The sequence below is a fragment of the Tursiops truncatus genome, chromosome 3, assembly GCF_011762595.2.
Source record: "Tursiops truncatus isolate mTurTru1 chromosome 3, mTurTru1.mat.Y, whole genome shotgun sequence".
In the NCBI taxonomy this organism is placed as follows: Eukaryota; Metazoa; Chordata; class Mammalia; order Artiodactyla; family Delphinidae; genus Tursiops; species Tursiops truncatus.
This window is the reverse complement of record NC_047036.1, coordinates 169,570,029-169,591,871: the sequence shown is the minus strand read 5'-3', so window position 1 is coordinate 169,591,871 and position 21,843 is coordinate 169,570,029. Positions and strand designations below refer to the sequence as shown.

Here is a 21,843-nt window from a genome sequence, read left to right as displayed (position 1 = left end):
CAACCCCCCAAGGAAAGTTCACAACTGCGGATGTCAGGTCACTCCCTACAGAAGAGGGGTCCAGTTCGGGTCCTTGGGGCTGCAGGTTGCCTGGGTGGTGACGGAGGGGCAGCAGCATTTGAACCCAGGACGCTGCGTGCTCAGAGGGCGCGCCTGGGGAGGGTGGTGGGCTTCCTGTCTCCGAGACAACCCTGGGGGTGGAAGTGGCCGCCGCCGGTTTAGGCTGGGCCTGCTCCGGGCCCCCAGAGAGGCAGACAACCCTTCCGTGCCCGTGTGGTAGACATCGCAGGGCTGCTCTTCCCATCCCACCCCACCCGTCCTCGGCTCCCGCTGCCCAGAGAGCTAAGAGAGTCTTGCAAACGGGGACGCTTGGGTCCAGTGGAGGGCAGTGGCAGGTCCGAGGCCGCGTGGGGCCTCCCCAGGAATGAGGTCACCATGAGCACCCCGCAACACGCCTCCGGACCTTGGTCTGAGTTGTATCCTCCGCCCGGGGTGCCCTTGAAGACAGGGTCGGTCCGCGTCACCCTGGACCCTGGCCAGACGCCTGGCTCATCAACGGCCTCCGGAGTACCCCTTGCGACCTCCAAGGGCGGCACTCTAGAGTGGGTAAGGCCTCAGAGGCCTGTCATCCACCCCGAGGTCGGGCGGCGGCTCGGCGTGTGTGGCGACACTAGGCAGTGGCGAGGCCGGGAGCCGGCGATGCTTCCGCCTCGGCCCCTCGGGGTCCGCGGCCCCTTTAAGAGGGGGCAGTGCTTCGGCCTGGGGGCGGGGAAGACGGCAAGGGGCGCGGCCGGGCGAAAGCGGAAGTGGGGTGGCGCGCGCACGGCGGAGGCGGTGGGTGGCGAAGCGCGAGGAGACCGCGGCGTGCGCGGTAAGTGGCAGCGGCTGGGGCTCCGGCTGGCCGGCCCTGCCCTTGCCGCCGTCCCGGTCGTGGGGGCGCGCCCAGCGGGCCGGCCGACGGCGGCGGGTGTGTGTCAGCGCTCTCTGTGGCTCACAGCTGGCCCTCGGGCCTGGGGCGCTGGAAGAGCCGGGAGTGGCCCCGGGCACGCCGTCCCTGACCCAGGACGGTGCCCGCCCTGACCCTCCCGAGCCCCACGGGCCCTCCCGCTGGGAGGCTAGGCTCGTGTTTGATAATCCAGGACGTCTAGGAGCAAAACTGAACGTGGGGTGTGTTCTCTCGGGAGCAGAGAGCATCGGGTCCTTTCCGCCGCGGGGCCTTTGCACGGAGTGGTCCTCGTGACCGACGTGCCGCCACTATGGCCCGGCCTTTGCCGATCCCCCTCAGCACGTCCGGCTCCTCAGCCTCCCGCTGCAGTATTTCTTCCTCGAAGCCGCCCCCCAGCCCTGTGCTCCCACTGACCCCACTGCTGCCCGTGTCACAAGAGCCCGCCGTCTTTTCACCCCATCAGAATGTGAGTTCCCTGAGTGCCGGGGCTCCGCAGTGCAGCAAGTCCAAAGCGACGGCCCACGATTGAACAAAAATGTTTTCAGACACACAGAGTAATTCAGAGTATAGAAGAGTGTTGGGTGAAAACTCAGTGTTCTTCCCACCCCTGACCTCAAGTGCTCCCCTCCACTGGGGCAGAGAGGAAGCAGTTTCTTATGTGTCAACAAAGAAAGTGCATGTGTACCTAATGAGTTTATACAAAAGTGTGATCCTCTTACTCAGCGTGCCTTGGAGAGTGTTGAGTTTCCCCTACATAGATAGACTGGATCCAGTCCTCCTGGTGGCCACGCCAGTTTATTAGCACTATAATTTATTCATCCTGTTTCTTGTTGGTTGAGATGTAGGTTTTTTCCAGTCTTCTGTAGCAGGCAATGCTAGGTCCAGTATCCTCGTACAAATATCTTCCTACCCAAGTACGAGTACTTCTGGAGGCTGAATTCCTTAATACAGAAGGACTAGATCCAAGGGCTTTCCATAGAACTCTAAATGGGTATGTGAGCCCTTAAAATAGTATTTCATTGTAGCTTCATTTGTGTTTCCTAGAAGTATAATCAAACATCTCAGTGCTTCTGTCAGATTTGTTTTTATGTTGATCATTTCTACCACTAATATAATCATTTTGAAACTGGAAGTCTATTATAAACATGTATATACTTAAAAAGCCATTTGTATTTCACATTCTTTGTCCATTGGGTTCTTGATGTTACTATTGGGTTCTTGGGTTGGGTTCTGTTGGGTTCTTGGTTTACTGTTTTATAGGAACACTTTACAGACGAAGAAAATTAGCCCACTGTCTTAAAAAAGATATATATTTTTTCCAACTTGTCATTCGTGTTTGACTTGGATTGTGTGTGGGTTTCTTTGGTTTTTTTTTTTCGTTTGTTTGTTAATTTTATTTATTTAGTTTTGCCAGGCACTTAAAATCGTTATCAGTCATTACCTTATCAATATGGCTTCTGCATTTTGTATAGTGCTCAGAGATATCTTCCCTACTCCACGATTGTAAAACGTTTGATGTTTTCTTATGTAAATATAATGGTTTGTTTTCTAAATATGTATTTAAATTTTTGGTCTAACTCTAGAAAGGACTTCTGAGAAGGAGTAAGGTAGGAACCCAACCTGCTTTTTCCCAAATCGTTCGACCCCAAAGCCATTTCCCGATAAAGCCATTCTTTTCCCCGACTGAAGCACCGCCTTTACCGCACGCACGAGGGGCTCTCCATGTCCGGGGCTCTGTTTCTAGACTCTATCACCCCAGTCATCCTGAACCCTGCTGACTTCTTTACTGTCTGGAGGCCCCAACTCCCCTCGTGAAAATCAAGAAAAGTTCTGTCATAATAAATAGCTGACGGCTTGAACATGTTCCCTGTAATGCTAGTTCTGACAGATAGGATTCTGAAAACTTAAGCCTTTGGGGCCTCCCCCCTGGCCCCCATGTACAGTCACAGTGCGAGGTGCTGACCTTGCTTGAGGTCAGCACAGTGCTTTACTCGCCGGTGCCTGCCCATTGCAAGGAAGGGATAAGCTAAGGCCAGGGGCTCCTCAGGCTGGCCCGGCCGGCGGGCTCTGCCCTTCTGCGGGGGACTCGCCTTTCCCACGGGGGGTGCTCAGCCTCTGAGGGGCTCAGCCTCTGAACCGCAGGGGCTGTGATGGGGGAGTGGTACCTTCCGGGATGCACCCCCCCCTTCCTTTCCACTTGGTACGGCCCATGAGCCAGGCCGCCTGGGACAAGGGCCAACTTTCGGTTCTCCATTTTGTGAATTTCCCAGGACACACGTGTTCACACCGGGCAGCGTTCTTGCGCTGCTCAGCAGGCGCCCCCCGGCTCCCCAGAGCCTCGCGTCCTCCGCTCGACACCTGGCCTGGCGCACCTCACCTGACACCTGGCCCCTGGGTCCCGGAACCAGGGTCCAAGCTCTCTGATCCGCGGCCTAGGCACGCCTGGCACCCAGAGACCCCGGGGGACACAGCCCGCCCAGGGGGTGGGGCTGCCTCAGCCAGGCACAGGCCCCTCCCCGAAGGTGGGGTCCGGGTTGTGCGCATGCCCCTCGCCCTCAGGAGCCCCGACTGGACTTCCTGCAGGGCCCAGCCCCCGAGGGCCCTCCGTCCATCCTCCCTTCCTTCCTCCGGCGACCCTGCTTCACTGCCCACCCCCCATCAGGCTGAACTGGTGGGACCCACCCCTCTGGTTCTGCTGTCTTCGTGTTAACTGGGGGGCCCCAGGGGTCCCAGAAGAGGATGGGGAGTTCAGTGTCCTCCCTGACGCGTAGTGGCTAAGGTTATGTGAGGAGCTGTGGTCCCCCCAGGGCCCAGATCTGAGATGGGGCCTCGTGGTGGGTGCCACCCCTCAGGGCCCCCGGCACCCCGACCCAGGGCCTGGGCGCTCCCCCAGGGCAGGCACTTGTCTGTATGCTTCACGGTCAGGGTGCAGGGCCAACGTGTTAATTGTGCGATTCCGTCAGGTGGGAGTGCCAGCCCAGCATCAGCGTCCCCCTTAAGTTTCGAAGCTCCTGCCTTGTGCAGTGGATCTTCACGACGACAACCCTGGGCTACTGGGGTCGCCGTCCCCACTGTCCCAACTTCAGGGGAGATGGCTCTGGCCAAGCTGCCCAGAGAAGAAGGCCTGGGACCCTGACAGGACTCAGGCCTGGGCCCTCTGGTGCTCAAGTGGTCTTGGGACACAGGGACCACTGCCCTGGACCACTGCCCCTGGACCACACTTGGGACGTGTCCACAGCACGTCCAGGTGAGGTGGAAGGGATGGGCCTGTCTGTGGTCATGGTCATCGCTGGGAGGAGCCGAGCCAGGTGCTCTCTGAAGCCCAGCAGAGCACCGCGCAACCCACGTTACAGGAGAGGGCCTTGAAGAGGGCTTGTCATCTCCCCCAGCAGGGCACAAGGAGGCCAGGCCCATAGGTGGCCCCCACTGCATCTGGCCATCTGAAACTTTCCTCCAGAAGCCCCTGCTTTCCAGGGGTTGGTCCCAGGCCAGCAAGGAATGGAGGATGAGCAGGGGCCCTGGGGAGGGAATTCACGGGGCTCAGGCCATACCCGCCCCCTCCCGCTCCTAGAGAAGGGACGGGTTGCGGGGGTGGGCGGGTGGGCTGGGTCTCTCCCCAGAAGCTGGGAGCAGGGACCTGGCACCTCCTGTGGGGGAAGTTAGCCACATGCCCACTGCCCGGCTAGGCCTGGGCTGGGGCCTTCTGCACCTCCTATGTGTGACCAACCCCTAGGACCACGGTGAGTAATCTGACACAAGTTAGAAATAAACAGGGATGGGGGCTTCCCTGGTGGTCCAGTGGTTAAGACTCTGCGCTCCCAATGCAGGGGGCACGGGTTCGATCCCTGGTCGGGAAACTAAGATCCCGCACAGTGCACGGCTTTAAAAAAGAAAAAATATTTTTTGTGTACCTTTGCAGGCGTGGAATTGCTGGGTCACAAGGTACCACATTTACGGCTGTGACAGCTCTGTACACAGCTGTGAAAATGTAGAACTCCTGGTGCCTCCGATGTGGACTGCTAGCATCCACTCCTCGTGTTTAATTTCAAATGTTCACCTCGGACTAGTTTGGGGTTTACAGAAAAGCTGCCATGTCTAGCCTTCCCGCAGCGCCCCTCGTGGGAGGGTCTCGTGAACCAAGGACTAACTTGTGTACCTGCCCATTCTCATGCTCCAGACTTTTTTCCCTGTCTCCGCAGTTTTCCCACTAACGTCCTGTTCTGTTCCAGGGTCCGACCCAGCAGCCCACATGGCCTTCAGTCATCATGTCTCCTTACCCTCTTAAAACCTGTGACGCTCCTGCAGTCTTTCCTGGTTTTTCATGGCCTTGACAGTTTGGGGACCAGTCGGGAATTTCTGTAAATGTCCCCTAATCTGGGCCTTTCTGAGGTTTTCTCGTGATCAGACCAGGGCTATGGGTATAGGGAAGAACACCCAGAAGTGAGGTGCCCTTCTCATTACATCCCACTGGGGATTGCTGACACCCTGAAGACGACCTTGACCTCCTGGCTAAGGTGGGGTCCCCAGGTTTCCCCACAAGCAGGTTACTGTCCTCAGCCCAGCCCACACCAAAGCAGGGGAGTTATTTAGAAGATAACTTTTCAGGGACTTTCCCGGCAGTCCAGTGGTTAGGACTCTGTGCTTTCACTGCCAGGGCCCAGGTTTGATCCCTGCTGGGGGAACCAAGATCCTGCAAGCCGCATGGCATGTCCAAAACAAAAAGAAAAACAAAAACTTTTCATACGGAAAAGTATGAAAGGAAAGGGCCCATGGCCCATGATTGCACTGCCTAGATATCTACTGACATTTAAAGAAAATAAAAGTAATAAATCCACATGGATTAAAAAAAAGGTTGAACTATACAGAAAGTATTATTAAGACAAAAAGTGAAGGGTTCACTGTCTTTAAAAGAAAAAAAAAGCTATGGTCCTTCCAGAATGTCTATACATACAGACACACAGACGTACACGCAGGTACACGAGCCTAGATTCCCACTCTGACCTGTTGGGGCCCCAGGGCATCCATGTTTCCAATGCGCTCCACTTTATATTGCCTTCCCCTCACTGGCAGCTGGAAGGCTCACCCTCTGAGCCCCCTTCCCTTCCACACCTCCCTGTGTCTGCTTCTGCCCAGCTTGGCTCCATGGGCCTTGTGGTCTGGCGAGAGCCCCCCCTGAACTCCTTGGTGCCAGAAGGGAAGGCTAGAGATGGGCCCCCATCTACAGGTGAGGAAACTGAGGTCTGGAGAAAGAAGGGACTGACCTCTGTGTGGGTGCCCCGGCCAGGACAGAAGCTCAGGCCCCTGAACCCTCTGCTGCCTCCTAGCTCTTCCACGTGGGCCAGCCACTTCAGGCCACTTCTGAGACCTCTCCCAGCCTTGATGTCTTCATCTATGAAATGGGGTGACAACTCCTGAAGGGCTGTAGTGAGGATAGGGTGACAAAACATAAGGCAGAGGTGGGCATGGGGTCAGGGTGGGGCAGGGGGGGTCATCAGGGGTCACCCAGGCATCCCCCGGGGCCTGGGGTGTGAACAGAAACACTGTGGGTGGAGTGTGGTCCCCCGCCTGGGGTCTCCTGCCTGCACAAGTGGTCCGTGGAAGAAAGCCACAGGTCCAAGACCCTGATTATCCGTGGGAGCGAGTGCACACCTGGGGTTCTGAGAAAATGGTCTGTCTGGGGCTGTGCTGCCAGGCACAGCCGGGACGGCAGTCCTAAGCCCTGCTTTGCCATGGTCCACCCCTCGCTTGCCTGTGGGAAGTTATTGCCCCAGTTTCCCGTGGCTGCCCCCTTGAACTGCAGGCCCCAGGTGGAGCCATCTCTGGGATGCTACCCCCACTTGTTCTACTTGTCAGGCCTGTGTCCATCCGCTGTGCCACTGTCTTGAGTCCCAGCTGCCTTGCCCTAGACTCTGAGCCCCTGGAGGGCAAAGCCACTGGGGAGATCTTGCTCGGGGTCCTATAAACATCAGTGGAAGGAACGAACAAAGGGTCCCGGCATCTTTCTTGTCCTGCTTCTTCCCCACATGCTGGGGTGAGCTGGGGCCTATGGGGGCAGCCTCCAAAGCACTTCCTGCCTTGTCTGGACTTGGGAGAGGCCAGGCACAGGGACTTGGGGAAGACCTGAGGGTGGCTGTGCTGAGATGGTGGAGGGTGGGGCCCTGCCCAGGTGGGCCACCCTCCTAGACTTTCAAAGGCACAGGAGGCCCCGGCCAGCAGGAATGCTGACAGCCGGCGCCCACCAAGTGCCCACCTGGAGTGGGAGTGGGCTCATCTGTTAAAGGAAAAAGCGGCGTCTCCTCTCTGAAGCCTGAAGTCATTGCTCCAATGCCCCTCTCCTCTCCCTCCCTCTGTCTACCCTTGTGCAAGGGCGGGCCCCCAGAGGAGGCTGGCACAAGCTGGCACCACCAAGGATGGTCGGGCCTAGACCAGGGGGACGCATGGGGCGGAGCCAGGCCTTGTCAGCCAGCGCGTGGAGGGGGTATGTGTTGCAGGTGGCCAGGGTGAGTATTCAGTCCTGGGATGGGGTCTGGGCTAGAGCCCCCGGCCTCTGTCCACACCCAGCTCAGGGCGGGTCACCGAGAAAACAAGAACCCGTGCAGGAAGGTCCCCTGGAGGCCGCTCCTGCCACTGCACGGTCCCCGTGGCCTGCCTAGGAAGGGGCGGGGGCGTGGTCGCAATGGAGGGGACCACCCCATCGCCCCACTTCCCCGCGCCCGCTGCTTCAGACCTGAGGGTTGGGCGGACCCCGGGCATCTGCGTTCCTGGCGTCATCGACATTAAACAACTTGGCCAGGACGTCCTCGGGGTCTTGCCGAGGCCCCACTTGCCCCGTCTGCGCCCCAAAGATCCCTGACTGGCGCCGGTACTGATGTTCCCGACCCCCTTGTTCTGGCGGGGCCGACCCACTCTTCCAACCCAAAGCACCCCGCGCCCCACCCTTTGTGACCCCAACCATCTTCACTCCCGAATGGGTCAAAAAAAGAGGAACGAGCGCACGTTAGCTCGACGCTACCAGGCGGGGAGTCCTCCCCTCCCCTGCCTAGCTGTGGGTCTCCGGGAGCGGCGAGGGGGACACCCACCATGAAAGCAAGCGGGCGAGAGAAGGCAGGGGGCGCGCGGTCGAGCAGGGCCACAAACTGGGGAGAAGAGGGGGAAGGGTCGCGCACGTGGCCGGGGGGCGGGGCTAGCCGCTTCCGCACCCCCACCGGGCCACGTGGGGAACGACCCCTCCCCCATCTTGACCTGGGGCGCGCCCGGGCCAGGGTGGAAGCGTCCGAGGAAGGGGCGGGCCCCCGCCGGCCGCGCGCCCCAGCGTGGGGTGGGCGAGCCCGCGGGGAGGCGGGGCGCGCGCCGAGCAGGGAGGGGCGCGCCCTAGGGGGCGTGGCCCTCCGAGGAGGGAGGGGCGTGCCGGGACGGGGCGGGGCGCGCCCCGGAGGCGGGACCGTAGCGGGGACCGGGCGGAGCTTCCTGGTGTGAGGAGAAGGTGCTCGGGGAAGCGGACCAGGGGTGGCCGCAGGGGGAAGGGAGGGCCAGAGGGGGCTAGCTCCCCGGCCTGGCGCCCCGCGTGGGGAAGGAGCGCTAGGAGAAGGAGGGAAGGCGTACTCCGTTGCCAGAGTAGGCGCGCCAGGGGGCGGCTCCTTCGGCCCGGCCCCGCCCCCGGCGGCCGCGCGCAGCGGGCAGGGTGGTGGAGGGCGCGCCAGGCGGGGGGCGTGGCCGTGCGCCCCGAGGGGGCGTCCTCCGGGCGGGGCGGGCCGCGGCCGCCCCCGCGGGCTCCGGTGCGTCAGGGCGCGTCAGGCGGGGCGGGGCAGGCCGAGCGCGGGCGGCGGCGGCGGCGGCGCGCGCCGGCCTCCTCCTCCTCCTCCTCCTCCGCCTCCCGCACTCGATCAGCCGCCGCCGGCCGGACGGGCGCCGCTCCCGCCGCCTCCGCTCCGCCCGCTCGGCCGCGCCGCCCGCCCCTGCCTGGCATGTCGGCAGCCGTGGCGTGCGTGGATTACTTCGCCGCCGACGTGCTCATGGCCATCTCCTCAGGCGCCGTGGTGCACCGCGGGCGACCGGGCCCCGAGGGCGCGGGCCCGGCCGCTGGCCTGGATGTGCGCGCGCCGCGCCGCGAGGCCGCCCCGCCCGGGCCCCCGGGGCCGCCGCCGCCGGCCCCCGTCGTCCCGGGCCCAGGCCCGGGCGCCGCCGCCGCCGCACCCCACCTGCTGGCCGCCAGCATCCTGGCCGACCTGCGCGGCGGGCCCGGCGCCGCTCCGGGGGGCGCCTCGCCCGCCTCCTCTTCTTCGGCCGCCTCGTCCCCGTCCTCCGGCCGCGCCCCCGGCGCCGCGCCCGCCGCCGCCAAGAGCCACCGCTGTCCCTTCCCGGGCTGCGCCAAGGCGTACTACAAGTCCTCCCACCTCAAGTCGCACCTGCGGACGCACACAGGTGAGTCTGGCCGCGCGCCCGGCCCGCGCGAGGGCGGCCTCCCGCGCTCCCCCCACCCCCCCGCCGGGACCCCGAAACTGCGTGGCGCGTCGGGGGCGGGGAGGGGGGCGCGCCCGGGCCGCCGCCGCGCCGGCCGGGAGGGCGGGGCCTTGGTGGGTGGGGCGCGCGCGGGGGGCGTGGCGGCCACGCGGTCGGGCGGCGAGCGGATGGCGGGCGCCGAGGCAGCGGCAGCGGCTCGCGGGGCGCGCGTCGCGGCGGGGTCCGCGGGCGGGATCGGGGCTCCCGGGCAGTCTCCTTCACTCTCGGCCTCGTTTCTCTTTTATTTTCCGTTGGTTTCGGATCTGGTTGGTGGGTATCGTGGTCGGAGCGTCCAATTCTGAGGTTCTCGTTCTCTCTCCTGCCTTGGTTTCCTTCTCTGTAGAAAGGCAGGAGGAACCGCGCGCTGCCTCCGAGGTGGCCGCGAGGATTCACCCCAGAGAGCGGCGGAGCGCCTGGTGCAGAGCCAGGTTGGGGGGTGCCCGACACGTTTTTTTTTCCTTTATATGTATTTTAATAACGCGGAAGGCAGGGCTGGGAGTGCGGGTTAGGGCTTGAGTCTGGGGAGGAGGGGGACCCCTGAGGGTGTCACGTCCTCAGTGCGTTTCGCAGCTTCCTGGGTCCCCCCCACGCCCCCGCCTGCAGCGGGAGCCGGGAAGGCTTGGGGGCGGGGGTGGGTTCCGCGCGACACTGTCACGTCTCACAGCCCAGCCGGGGGTGGGGAAGGGCCGCTAGGGAGCCGGAGGTAGGGGGGCTCTGGCCACCCTTTCACTCCGTCACCCCCTCTTTTTCCTCCTGTGGGTCCCCCCAGTCTTCCCCACGGAGTCCCACCCTCAACCCTGAGGATTTTCTCTTGGGCTGGGGGTCTGGGGATGGTGGGCCTTGGTCACCAGCCTGAGTTTGAACATTGGAGGTGTTCGTTCTGTTGGAAAGGGCAGGGGGGCTGGGTGGGCGTGCACTTGGACTTGGTGGTTCTGTCCGTTTCTAGCACATTACCTACCGCCTCTGGGCTGCCTTCTCCTGAGGGCCGTTATGGGGGTCACGTCGGGCAGTAGGGTGCATCAGCTTGGCTCAGTGGACACGCTCCCACTGTAGGAACACGTGGAGCGGGTGCATGGAAGCGGGGTTGGACCTAGCGTTGTGGCAGAGACATGGATGGTGTGACCCCTGAGAGTGGCTCAGACCCCCTAGTGCTCTAGTTTGGTTTGTTTTTTTCCACATTCTGTTTGAGTCTCTGGGTCTGGTGAAGGGGGTGGCCACCCCCCTTCCCACTGTGGCTCTGTAGGGACACTTCCCCAGGGTATTCTGGGATCCTTGAGAACCTCGGTGGGCCCCCAGGCCGCCCCCGTAAGCCTTTGGGGGAGAAAGGACTCCTTGTCGAGCGCCTGGATGTCAGTATTGCCATTCTGGTTTTAAAGAGAAAGCGAGGCCCAGGGGACTGAGTTGGGGTGTCCCAGTGATGGGTGGGGAAGGGCAGGGTGCCATCCCCCCATGCCTTGCCCCCTGGATAATAATGGTGCTGGGCCCTGGGGTGGGGGGGGTGCTGCTCCTGAGAGTGAAAGTCGTGCACCTAGGCACCTTTGGTGCCGGTTTTGGAGGGTTTGGGGCACCTTTGTGCTCAGTGATTGCTAATTCAGCATCTGTTTAGTGCTCAGGACCACCAAACCCTACCCAGGGTTTGTGTCAAGGCCTTTGGGTTTTTCCAGCCCCCAGGGGAGGGGGCAGCTGTTTTTATGCCTGTTTTGGGGTGGGGAAGCCATGCTTGTCTGGACCTTGTTACCCACTGCTGGGGGCAGGCCTGGGGAGTGATCTGATGAGGAGCTTTAATTAGATGATGGCTGTCTGCTGCACCGTTGTCCCCCGAGGGCCTTTGGGAGGGAGTCCCGTTCCACCCGCCTCTGCCTGATGGCGGCTCTCCTCTCTGTAAAGTAAAGAGAGCTCCCATCCTGGCCTGGCCCCATTTTACAGATGAGCAAGCAGGCCCAGCAGGAGCCAGGCGAGTTGAGTGTGGTGCCTCATCATCCCTGCTCCATTTGGCACAGAGGTTTGGGGTGGGGAGACCAGGAGGGGCGATGGGGTCCTTCACAGGGCCACCCAGCTGTGGGGGAGCGGGGACGGCTGTCCTCCGGTCCCCTGTGTCTGGCCCGCAGCCCCTGGCCCAGAAGGAGCTCTCCTGCCTCCAGTGTGGGGCACGGAAGGACTGGGAAGCTGCAGGAGATGTTGACGCGGTTGCCGTGGATACCGAGAGGGAGAGGGAGGGAGGTGGGGCGGGGGCGGAGAGGCTGGCAATCTACTCCTCGCTCTCCCAACCTCCCTCGTCTCCGGACTGCTCCCCTGCCCCAGTGCCCCCAGTGTCCAGCACCTTCTGGTGGGCTCAGGCCCCCTCCCCGCAAGGAGCTGAGATCTGGAAGTGGGGCTGTTAGTCTAGGGTCTCCCCTTCGGCCCTGCTGACTTCGGGGCCGGCTCATTGTGTGGGGCGTCCTGGCTACTGTAGGGTGTTGAGCAGCCTCCCTGGCCCCCACCTGGAGCACCCCCCGTTGTGACAATGACATATGTTCTCAGACATCATCCAGTGTCCCCTGGGCGTTGCGGCAATACCTCCAGCTGAGACCCCCTATAAAACCCTGTCTGCTTGAGCCAGAGCAAGAGTAGCTGAGCCTTTACAGTGTGTGAGAGGCACTGTGGGGACGACCCAGTCCCCGTCCCCCGGGACTCCTGGAACACTGGGGGGACAGTGACAGCAGCGGTGATGGAGGAAAAGGCTTCCTGTAGGAAGAGGCCGCTGAGCGACACCGCGGGGTCAGATGTAGCAGGGAAGGGTGTGTCCCAGGAGAGGGGCTGGCACCCTGGCTGCAGGGGGTGGGGGCAGGGACCCTGGGGCGTGGATTTGGAGGGCTGCGGCTGTGGTGGGTGGGAGGTGGGGAGGGGGCAGAGTAGGTAAGTGTGCCCTTTAATCCCAAGGGCAGGTGGGGGGGGCGGGCAGGCCCGGCTTTGCAGAGGAAAATCCGTTTATGGGGAAGGGATTAGGATCCGGCAGAGGGATCGAGGAGGGGGGCCACTGTGTTGGAGGGAGAGCAGTGGGCCACCGCACGAATTGGGTGGGAGGGACAAGACCCAGGACTTGGGGGACAAGAGGCGGCTAGGGCGACCCCTGTTTGCCGAGCGGCCTAAGGGGGGTGGTGGTGGTGGTATTCTTTGCTGAACAGGCCCCCAGGAGGAGAGGCAGACAGGGAAACTGAGGCCCAGAGGGGAAGTAGCCACCGCACCCCCCAGGGCTGTCTGAGTCAGCAGACCCCACCTCCACGCCTCGCAGAGCTGTGAGCGCCCCTAGCGTGCCAGGTGGGGCACAGGAGACTGGTGGCTTATCTGGGGGGCCAGAATGGGGCAGTGTCAGGGCGTGGGGTGGGGTGCGAGTGCCCAGGACTGCCCGCCCCCCAGCCCCCTCCTCCCGCAGCAGGGTGCAGCGAGCAGCTGGGACTGCTCACGGTGCTGGTGCCCCAGCTGGGGGGCGGGGGAGGGTGCCCCCAACCTTGCAAGGGGCGATAACCACCCCCCACCCAGGCTCCCTGATAAAGCTGGCCCAGATGGCCCGGGAGTTGGCACACGATACCAGCCTGAGGAGCTGGCCTCCCGGGGAGGGAGGGGGCCACCCTCACCCAGTCCCATTTCCAGAACAGCAGGGCTCCGGAACACACATGCTCTGGGGGGCCTGAACACACAGGCACTGAGTGGGCCATCACCCCCGATGCTGAAGATGCCAGTCCGAGTGGGGAAGCAAAGCGAGGGCAGCCTGGGTTCCCCAGGAGGGAGGAGAGGTGTGGGGTGGCAGGTGGCCCGCTTTTTATGTAAACGGGGGTAGTGGTGGCTCCTACCTGGGGGGTGGGGAGGTAAACCAGATGACGCACCAGCAAGCTAGCTGGTTAGCTGCTGCTGGAGCTGTAGCAACCTGAGTGCCATTCTTGGGGCTTGTAGACGCTTTCCACGGATGTGTTAAGCACCCACGGTGTGCCAGGCCTGTGCTGTCAGCTTTATGGTCAGGTGGGGGGCACATATCATTCCCAGGAGAGACTGAGCATAAGCATAAGAAAGCCGAGAACGGGGACAGTGGGGGGGGTACCCCAGCGGGATAAGGAGCGTCTGCTCTGAAGGGTGACGTTAGCACAGAGAAGGGACGGAGTGATGGGGGAGAGGTTCCAGGCGGTGCGTGAGGAGCAGCTACCGGGGCTGCAGAGAAGCGAGGCCACAGTGAAGACTTCAGCTTCGACTCCGAGCCAGGGAGCAGAGCACAGGCTGGGCGGCCCAGGCACCCGCCGATGGGCTGCCGCCTCACTCCTGGGCTGAGCTGGGGGGGGGGGGCTGGACATATTTTGAAAGGGGCTCTGATGGGATTTGCTGCCAGGTACCACGTGGGGAGGTGAGGGCCTGCAAGACCCCTGCCTACGGTTTTTGGTGGCAACCGCAGAGCAATTGAAATGGAAAACCTACAGGAGGGGCGGGGACAGGGAGAGAGATGGGGGTGGCTAACGTCTAGGGAGTATTTAAGATCACAGAGCACATGAACTTCGCACGGGTTGGTCTTTGTTAAAGCCATCAGGATGGCCAGCCGCACGGGGACCCTGTGCTCTGACCCCCGGACCTCACCATCAATTTTCAATCCTTTTGGCTGTATGTCCGTACTGTCCTTCGCGGCCTGCTCAGGCCTGTCTCCTTTGGGAAGCCCCCTGCCCCCGCACCTGCTGCAGTCCCAGCCTTCTCCAGCTCTCCTGGGATGCTACCTTACCTGGGCCCCTCCCCCGGTGCAGTCCACCTGGTAGGTGGGCATTTGCGCAAGGGTTGGCTGTGGGCCACACACCCCCCTCTTAGGTTAGTGATGACCTCAGGAGGTCACAGTGAAGGTCAGCTGTCAGACCCTTGGCCCCCAGCCCCAGCCCGGGGAGGTGGGGCACTGTCCCCCGTGAAGGCCGAGCACACTGAGCCAGGCCTGGCGCACGGTCGCCAGGACCTCCTTTCCGGCCGTCCTGAGCTCACCCCTAGTCCCAGCCCAAGTCAGAGGGTCAAGTCCACCGCAGCCCCGCCCACCGCATCCTCCTCCGGCACCCAGGTGGACTCAGCAGACAGGCAGCTGCACCCGGCATGCCGGCTCTGAGCCTCTGAATGTTACCGCCCTTCCCGGCCAGAGGACTGAGAGGGTGGCAGGCCCTGGCATCCTGCAGGCATCCGCCCGACGTTGTGGGGAGGGAAGCCTGCAAGCCCCGGGCCGCGCCACCCACGTGTGCACGTGCGCTGCGCTACCCAGCAACCCGGCGTGGGGCGGGGTTGGCAGGCGGCCAGCCGGCGAGGCGACCCCCGGCCCCGGCGGGAGCGGGACCACGTGAGCGGGGCCGGCTGGGGCTGCGGATGTCCCTGCCGCCGCTGAGCTACGTGCGGCAGCTGTGTTCCCGGCGGCTGCAGGCGTCCGGCCCCTGCGGGCACTGGCACCGCTCTTGCAACCTGCTGGTGGCAAAGTAGAGCTGCGGGACGGAGAGAGGGGAGGGCAGGGCGGGAGGCGGGCCCCGCTGCCCTAAATGGGGAAGTGAGCCAACTGTGGGGCGCACCCGTGTCGGGCTGGCCCCCCTCTCCCCCCCTTCTCCCCCGCCTGCGTCCTGCAAGATGGCGACAAGGCCGCATGCCCCTCGGAGGGGCGTCGCTCCCCCAGGCCCCCGTTTGCTTGGAAGCCAGCAGCCCCGCCCCCAGACTTAGGCCCTCGGGACCTGTCGATTCCAAGTGGGGTGGGGTGGGGTGTACCTTCTGGGGCTGTTTTGAGCCCCGTGATTCTATGGAGGACGTCCCCGCCGGGGCCCCTCCCCCAGCGGCTGCGGACTCTGCCTGCTGGATTGTTGCAGGGGAAGCATGGGGGGTGTGTGTGTGTGGGGGGGGCAGCCCCAGGGATTTGGGGCCACCTGTGGTCTTGGACAGTTGCTCTCCCCCCAGCACCATGATTGTGGCCTGTGACCCCTGGGGGAGGTGGCACCAGCGCGTCTGGGTCCCCAGCCTCCTGGGGCGTGCCCTCCCCCAGACGTGAGTATAACCGACAGGTAACCCACAAGAAACTTTCTGGGGGAGGCTGCTGGGCTTTGACCCCCCCCCCCCCCCGCTTTTCTGCCTCGCTGGTGGTGTCCGAGTGCGACCAGGAGGAAGGGGTGGGGGAGGGGAGGTTTTAGTCCCGCTCTCTCCTGGGCAGCCCCTCTGAAGTCCACTGGTGCCCCTCAGTGGTTCGCGATCCCTTCCCCCTCCCAGCCCTTTCCCCAGGGCGGGCTTTGAGCTTCCAGAGCAGAGATGTCACTGGGTCACCCTGAGAATGCAGGTTCCCCCCACCCCACGGCTGCGGGTCTGTCCCATGGCCCCCACCTCCGGCTCCTGGTCAGCGGTGCACGCCCCCACTAGGGTGCTGCTTTTCAGGTGCTTCTCTGATCCTCGGCTGAGGATACCCTTCAGTCTGTCTCCCTCAGCACCTCCCCCACCGGTGGGCGTGTTTCCTGAGGCAGGGTCAGCCTGGGTCACCGCAGTCCCCAGTGCTCGGTGTGGGCCTCCCAGTGTGTAACCTACCCTGACCCCACTGTGGCTCCCCCTCCTGCCCCCCAGCTGGCCTCCCCCTCTTCCTCTGCTGGGTTCCGTCCAGTGCCACGAGGGGCGACCCTGCCCACGTGTCCACACTCTATCCACCCCCAACACACCCTGCAAACCCCCTGAGCATTGGGCAACACAACGCCTGGGGATTCCAGGGTCCCAGGTACCCGGCGCTGGGTCCAGAAGGGTGCAAACTCTTGGGTGCTTCACGGCCCCCGGGCCTGGGGCGTGGCGGGGGTCCCCCTGGGTCGGCTGGGGACACGCTGACAACACAGACGTTGATGTGTTGATGAGGGGGGTCGGGTGACCCCCCGGGTTGATGAGGGGGGTCGGGCGACCTTGTTCCGGGGCGGAGACCCCCCCAAGGGATGGGCGGGTGGGGACTGGCAGGCGGGGAAGGCCGTGGCCCGCAAGGGCAGGATGGGCGAGGCCGGCCTGGCGGTGGGAGGGGTCTGCGGAGGAAGTTGCCGGTGGCGGCGCGCCCCTCCCCTCGCCTTTGCTCCGCTGGGGCGGGGCGAGTCCTGGGCTGCCTCGGGCTCCGCCCCTTCCCCGCGCACACCCAGGGGCTGTCCCCGTCTCGCCTTGCGTGCCTCCGCACCTTGCGAGTGCGGCCCCGGGGTTGGCCGGGGTTGGGGGTCCCTTCACATGTCCTTCAGCTTGTAGAGGGGCCACGAGGGTCAGCAGTGGCGTAAGGCATGGGAGGCTGCCCAGACGGTGCACCCCACGGGGTGGTCATTTCCAAAAGGAAGGGGCTTGACTGGGATCGCGAGCACCTGGGAGACCCCGAATGCCCCCACAGGAAGGGCAGAAGGGAGTTTCGCGGGAGTGGGGACGGCAGGACCCGTTTGCATAAGAAGCCTCTCGGAAAACTCGACGTGCGTTCGGAGCGGACACGTGTGTGCCAAGTACACATGACACCGAGGTGGCGCCTTCCTGGGGGTGGGGGCGCGCGGGCGCGCGGTCCTGGGAGAACGCGGTCTCTGTAGATTCTCTTTTCAACCCATGGCAGCTGCTCCCAGTCTGATTACCATTAGTCGTAGGAAACAGAGGGGAGAGTATTCACGGGGGTTCGCGAAATGAGTTGGGGCCGTTTTCTTTAAACATCTACACGTTTTAAATTCACGCCCAGAATTCAGCCTCTAGAACAAGGTGGGGAGGGATGAGGCAGATGACGAGGACCTTTGGGGATCTGATGGGACTTCCTCCTCTCCCTCTCTCCCCCGACATTGACCAATGTCTGTCTGTCCTCCGCCTCCTCCGCGCAGGTGAGCGCCCCTTCGCTTGCGACTGGCCGGGCTGCGACAAGAAGTTCGCGCGCTCCGACGAGCTGGCCCGCCACCATCGGACGCACACGGGCGAGAAGCGCTTCCCCTGCCCGCTCTGCTCCAAGCGCTTCACCCGCAGCGACCACCTGACCAAGCACGCGCGCCGCCACCCCGGCTTCCGCCCGGAACTGCTCCGGCGCCCGGGCGCCCGCAGCACCTCGCCCAGCGACTCGCTGCCCTGCAGCCTGGCGGGCAGCCCCGCGCCCAGCCCGGTGCCCAGCCCGGCTCCCGCCGGCCTGTAGAGTCCCAGTCCAGCCGCCCTGAGCGCGCCCCCGCTGGGCCTGGGCATGGAGTACCAGCAACACGCCTGCTGTCCCGGCCCGGGGCGGGGAACGGACTGACCGCCAGCCCGGCCCCTTCCAGTGTCCCCCTGAGGGCCCCCCAAGATGCCCTTGCCCCCTCGAGAAAACAAGGAGGGGTCTGAGACTGGACCGGGGTCATCCGGGCCTTGGAGTTTGCTCTCGGGAGGGGTAGTGGCCCCGTGTCTGTATATAGCCATGATCGTTAACTCTCTTCCCAGCTGTTAAACAGGGACCCCGGGTGGGTGGCCAGGAGGCGTCCCCCTTCCCCCTTCGCCACCTCCCTGCTTTGAGGGACGTGTGGGCCTTGGGGGGAGGTGGCCCAAGAAAGGCACCCCCTAACCGGTGTTCACACTTGGTCCCCAGGCCCCTCTGTCCAGGTTGGGATGAAGTGTGCAAAGAGCCATAGGTGAACCAGGGGTTACCGCGGGCTGCCTCGTGTCCCCCCATCCCCCGCCCCGGGAGCCCCTCACCCCACCGAAAGCCATTGGAGACGTTCAGGGAAACGGGGGTGTGGCCCGGCCGCCCCCATTCGGGTACTCAATCTCAGGTGTCCACAGGTTCTACCCCACTGCTCATGGGAGGGGCCCCTCAGCTCCCCAGCCTCGAGGGCTGGGTGGGTGGGGACGGGGGAGGTCGTAGGGTTTCCATAGGGGTACCGGTTTTGCTTCTGAGACTTGGGGTAGGGAGGGAGAGAAAGGGGGGTTCTTCCAAAGAGCAATTTGACTCACGGTGGGGGCGGGGTGCGGGGCGCGAATATCACCGGATGGGAGTTACTGCAGGCTTATTTATTTTCCTCTGTCTGCTGGCTTGGGGGGCTGCCTTGCCCCTCTGGGTGGGTGTGCGAATGTGTCAGTGAGAGAGACTGTGGGGAAGCTGGCCCCCAGTTTAGATGGCTGGCTCCCCTCTCCTGAAGGGGAAGAGTCCCCGACTTTGGCCTTGTGCAGCATCACGTGACAATCAATCCCTCCTATTTGGGACCAGGCCAGCCTTTGGGCGAAATGCACCCCTTCCCCGCCCTGCGGATGGGGGTGAGGAGGCCCCGGGCCCTTGCTCCATCCTGCCCCGGGCATGGCCACTGGACCAGCGGTTGAGGTCCCGCCCACGCGGGCGGGCAGGCGGGCGGGAAGTGGGAGGGCTGACCCCCGAACCCCCTGGGATAGCTCGATTTTTTTGGACCGGGTAGAATATTTTTTCAGGCGCCAATCTCTTCCTTGATCTGGGCCCCGGTGGGTGGTCTGTTGTCCTCAGGCTTTGTGGGTGTGGGGGGGAGGGCCTGCGTGGTCTGAACTTAGGATGAGGAAGGACAGATGTCACGTCCCCTCCTGGTGTCTTCCCACCGTGGCTGCGGTTGGATTTCATTTTGGACAGAGGGACTGAAGACCCCGGCCCTGGAATGGGAAGGGACCCAGGCTCCCTGTCCCATACCCTGAAAAGGCCTATCCCGCCTTTGGCTGCACGAGGTCTGTGACACCCCTCTGTGTTCCAGAACCTTCCTGCCTCCCAGTTGGCGGCTGGGGCGTTTGGATGGCACTAGCGTGGACCGGAACGGCCCTGGCAGGATCCAGGGACAGGTGCCTGGGGTCCTGGGGAGGGCGGTGGGGCTGCGGAGGATCTTCCCGCGGTGGTGAGATGCCTTAGTCCAGGGGGCAGAGGGCGGGCCCGGGCCTTGTTTCCTTTTGTGTCTGTCTGGACGCCCCCCTCATTGTCCCAGCCCTGGCCGGTGCATGTCCGCGGGGGTTGGACTGTGGTCTGAGGACCCAGGGAGCTGAGAACTTGTCCCTGCCCCCCCTCCCCCCCCGTGTCCAGGAGTCTGGAGGGACCGATGGTCATTGGGGTCTGGCTCCAGCCATTTTAGCTGTGGCCTCTCGAGGTGTGGGGGGGTAGGGTCCTAAGGGATTTGTGCTTTCGGGTGACCCCCCCCCTCCCCTTGCCCTGCCTGGCCTCATCCTGGTATTTAATTAATTAAACATGTCTTTTTTAAACCCGATTTCCAGAGCCTTGTGGTTTTTCCCATCGCTGGTCCGAGCCAGTGGGCCCTCTGAGTCCCTCTGTCCCCCTCGCCAATGGGGTCCCCAGCCTCCTCTTGGGGAAACTGAGGCAGTGGGCTAGTGAATTCGGGGACCCAGTGGCGGTCTTGGCAACGCCCCTCCAGCCCTAAGGTGCGGGGGGGGGCTGCCCTCTGCGGCGCGTGGCGCGTGCTGCCGTCCAGCGGCACCCACGCCTCGAGCAGCTGCGCCCCCAGCCCGCCTTCCGGCTCCGTTACCCGGCAACCGAGGCGCGGTGACACGGCGCCCGGGGGCGTCCGCTGCCCGCCCCCTTCCGGAACCGGGGGCGGGGGGAGCCCGCGCTTCTCTAGACTCTAAAGGACTCGCGGGCTCGACAGGGCTCCTCCCCGGAGGTTCCCCTCGACCCCTGCCTGGCTCCTGTGCCCATCGTCTGGCCGCTCCTGTATCGTGTATGCCTGCTGTATGCCGGCTCCCAATTGAGAGGGCAAGGGGCCTCGGGAGCGTTGAGAAACTGGTGAGGGCTCTGAACCCCTTCTTAGGAAAAGTGCATCCCAGGTTCCAGCGGTCTCCAGAGCCCGGATGGTGTGTGGGGGACTGCGGTGGGGGGAGCGCGGACCCTCCCCACGGGTTTCCCCGCTTCCCGCCCCTGGGAAGGCGGCAGACCTGCCATCTGGTGGCCTCCCCTGGTACTGCACCACCGGCTCCGGCCCACCCCTCCCCAGGGTCCTGTCCTTGGGGCCGCCAAGGTCGCCCCAACCTGGGCACGGGGCCCTCGCCTTTAGTCGATGGTGGCCTCCCTCTGGCACTCCCCTTGCTCCCTTTCTCCTGGAATCTGGCCCGAAAGCCCGCAGATCTCGCTCCCTGGACCCCTGTCCCCCTCCAGCTCTGGCAGGCTTCTCTGCTCCTTTGTGGCAGGGTTCCTGGAATGCTGGGTCCACGCGGGCAGCCCCCCCTTGGTCGCACTCCCACGTGCCCCGGAAACAGCTCGAAGATGCCCCCTCTGCCTCCTGGACGCTTCATTGGCAGGTGGCCTTGGGACCCCTGGCCCTCCTCCCCAGGTGTGCTGAGGACACCCCCTGGTCCATGCCAGCTGGGCCTCACCCTCAACTCCAGGCCCGGAATGTTCTTACCCCTGCTCCCAGTCTGCCTTGGTCGGCTTCCCTTCATCACTGCAGCTTCATCTTTCCAGGTGTACAGGCCAAAATCTTTGGGGTCACCCGTGACTCCCCTCTTTGTCTCACCACCCACGTCCAGTCCACCCGGAAATCTCCCTAGAGCTCTACCTTCAAAACATATCCAGAATCCACCCACTTCTCCCCCCTCCTCGGCCTCCACCTGGTCCCACCTCATCATGGCCCACCTGGACCAGCATGGCCTCCCCTGTGGTCCTTGACTCCCACCCTAGCCCCTGACAGTCTGTCCACCCTGTAGTGGCCACAGGGCACCAGTGAGCACCTGTACCAGGTCCAGTCCCTCCTCTGCCCATAGGCCTGCAAGGTTCCCACCTCCCTGGGGATAAAAGCCCATGCTCTCCCCGTGGCCCACAGGGATCTGCACGACCTGCCCCGTCCCCTTCCTGCCCTCCCCTCCTCCCTCTCTGCCCCTTGCTCACTCTGCTCCAGACACATGGACCTTCTAGCTGTTCCTCCAACATGCTAGGCCCGGCCCTGCCCCAGGGTCTTTGCACGGGCTATGCCCTCTTCCTGGAAAGCCCCTCCCCCAGATGCCTGCTTAACTTCCTCATTCGCTTCCTTAAAACTGCTCAAATCCCACCTTTCCCATAGGACTATGTGAACCACCCCTTGTCCCAGCCCCCTACTCTGTTCTACTTCCCCGTCATAGCACTTTTTACCTTGTATCAAGATATTTACTGATTTCCTGTTGTCTGCCTGTCTGCATCTATAATGCTACAGCCACCAGGGTGGGGATCTTTGCTTTGTTCAGGAGCCCACCCTCCTGTTGGCAATGGAGGAGAGGCATTGAGAGACCCCTGGGGTGAGGGGTCTCAAGCCCATATGTCTGCAGAGCCAGGTGGCTGAGGTAGGGAGAGAGGTGGGTTGGGAGAGCGGGGAGGTGACCTGCACAGACTACCGCCTGCTCACAGGAGGATCCTTGGTAATTGCCAGCTGGTGGACAGGCTGGGAATTGTAGTTGTATGTGACATCTCCCTACATTTTAAAAATGGGCAACAGGGCTTCCCT

At 63.4% G+C, this 21,843-nt stretch overlaps 1 protein-coding gene and 1 long non-coding RNA gene across 4 annotated transcripts; one reads left to right on the top strand and one right to left on the bottom strand.

Annotated features, from left to right (window-relative positions):
* The first annotated feature begins 39 nt into the window (after positions 1–39).
* On the top strand, positions 40–19,623 carry KLF16 (KLF transcription factor 16). Of its 3 annotated transcripts, XM_073803487.1 has the most exons (3): positions 8,423–9,367; positions 9,793–9,873; positions 17,275–19,623. In XM_073803487.1, the coding sequence occupies exons 1-3, from the start codon at positions 8,911–8,913 to the stop codon at positions 17,574–17,576; spliced, it is 840 nt and encodes a 279-aa protein (XP_073659588.1). In that variant the 5' UTR covers positions 8,423–8,910; the 3' UTR covers positions 17,577–19,623. The 3 variants fall into 3 exon arrangements, with proteins under 3 accessions (XP_073659589.1, XP_073659588.1, XP_033710692.1); XM_073803488.1 differs by lacking the exons at positions 8,423–9,367; positions 9,793–9,873 and adding an exon at positions 40–871; XM_033854801.2 differs by lacking the exon at positions 9,793–9,873.
* On the bottom strand, positions 2,313–8,154 carry LOC117311823 (uncharacterized). Its single transcript, XR_004526094.2, has 2 exons — positions 8,026–8,154; positions 2,313–6,365 (listed from the first exon to the last, which is right to left on the bottom strand). It is a non-coding gene; the product is annotated as an uncharacterized lncRNA (long non-coding RNA).
* Positions 19,624–21,843: the final 2,220 nt, after the last annotated feature.

What these genes read in the sequence shown, in the direction of transcription:
- KLF16 (XM_073803487.1), top strand. Translation starts at nt 8,911, where the DNA reads ATGTCGGCAGCCGTGGCGTGCGTGGATTACTTCGCCGCCGACGTGCTC. An exon ending in GCACCTGCGGACGCACACAG is followed by an intron (nt 9,368 to 9,792) that starts GTGAGTCTGGCC and finishes CTCTGTAGAAAG; the next exon opens with GCAGGAGGAACCGCGCGCTG. An exon ending in AGCGCCTGGTGCAGAGCCAG is followed by an intron (nt 9,874 to 17,274) that starts GTTGGGGGGTGC and finishes TCCTCCGCGCAG; the next exon opens with GTGAGCGCCCCTTCGCTTGC.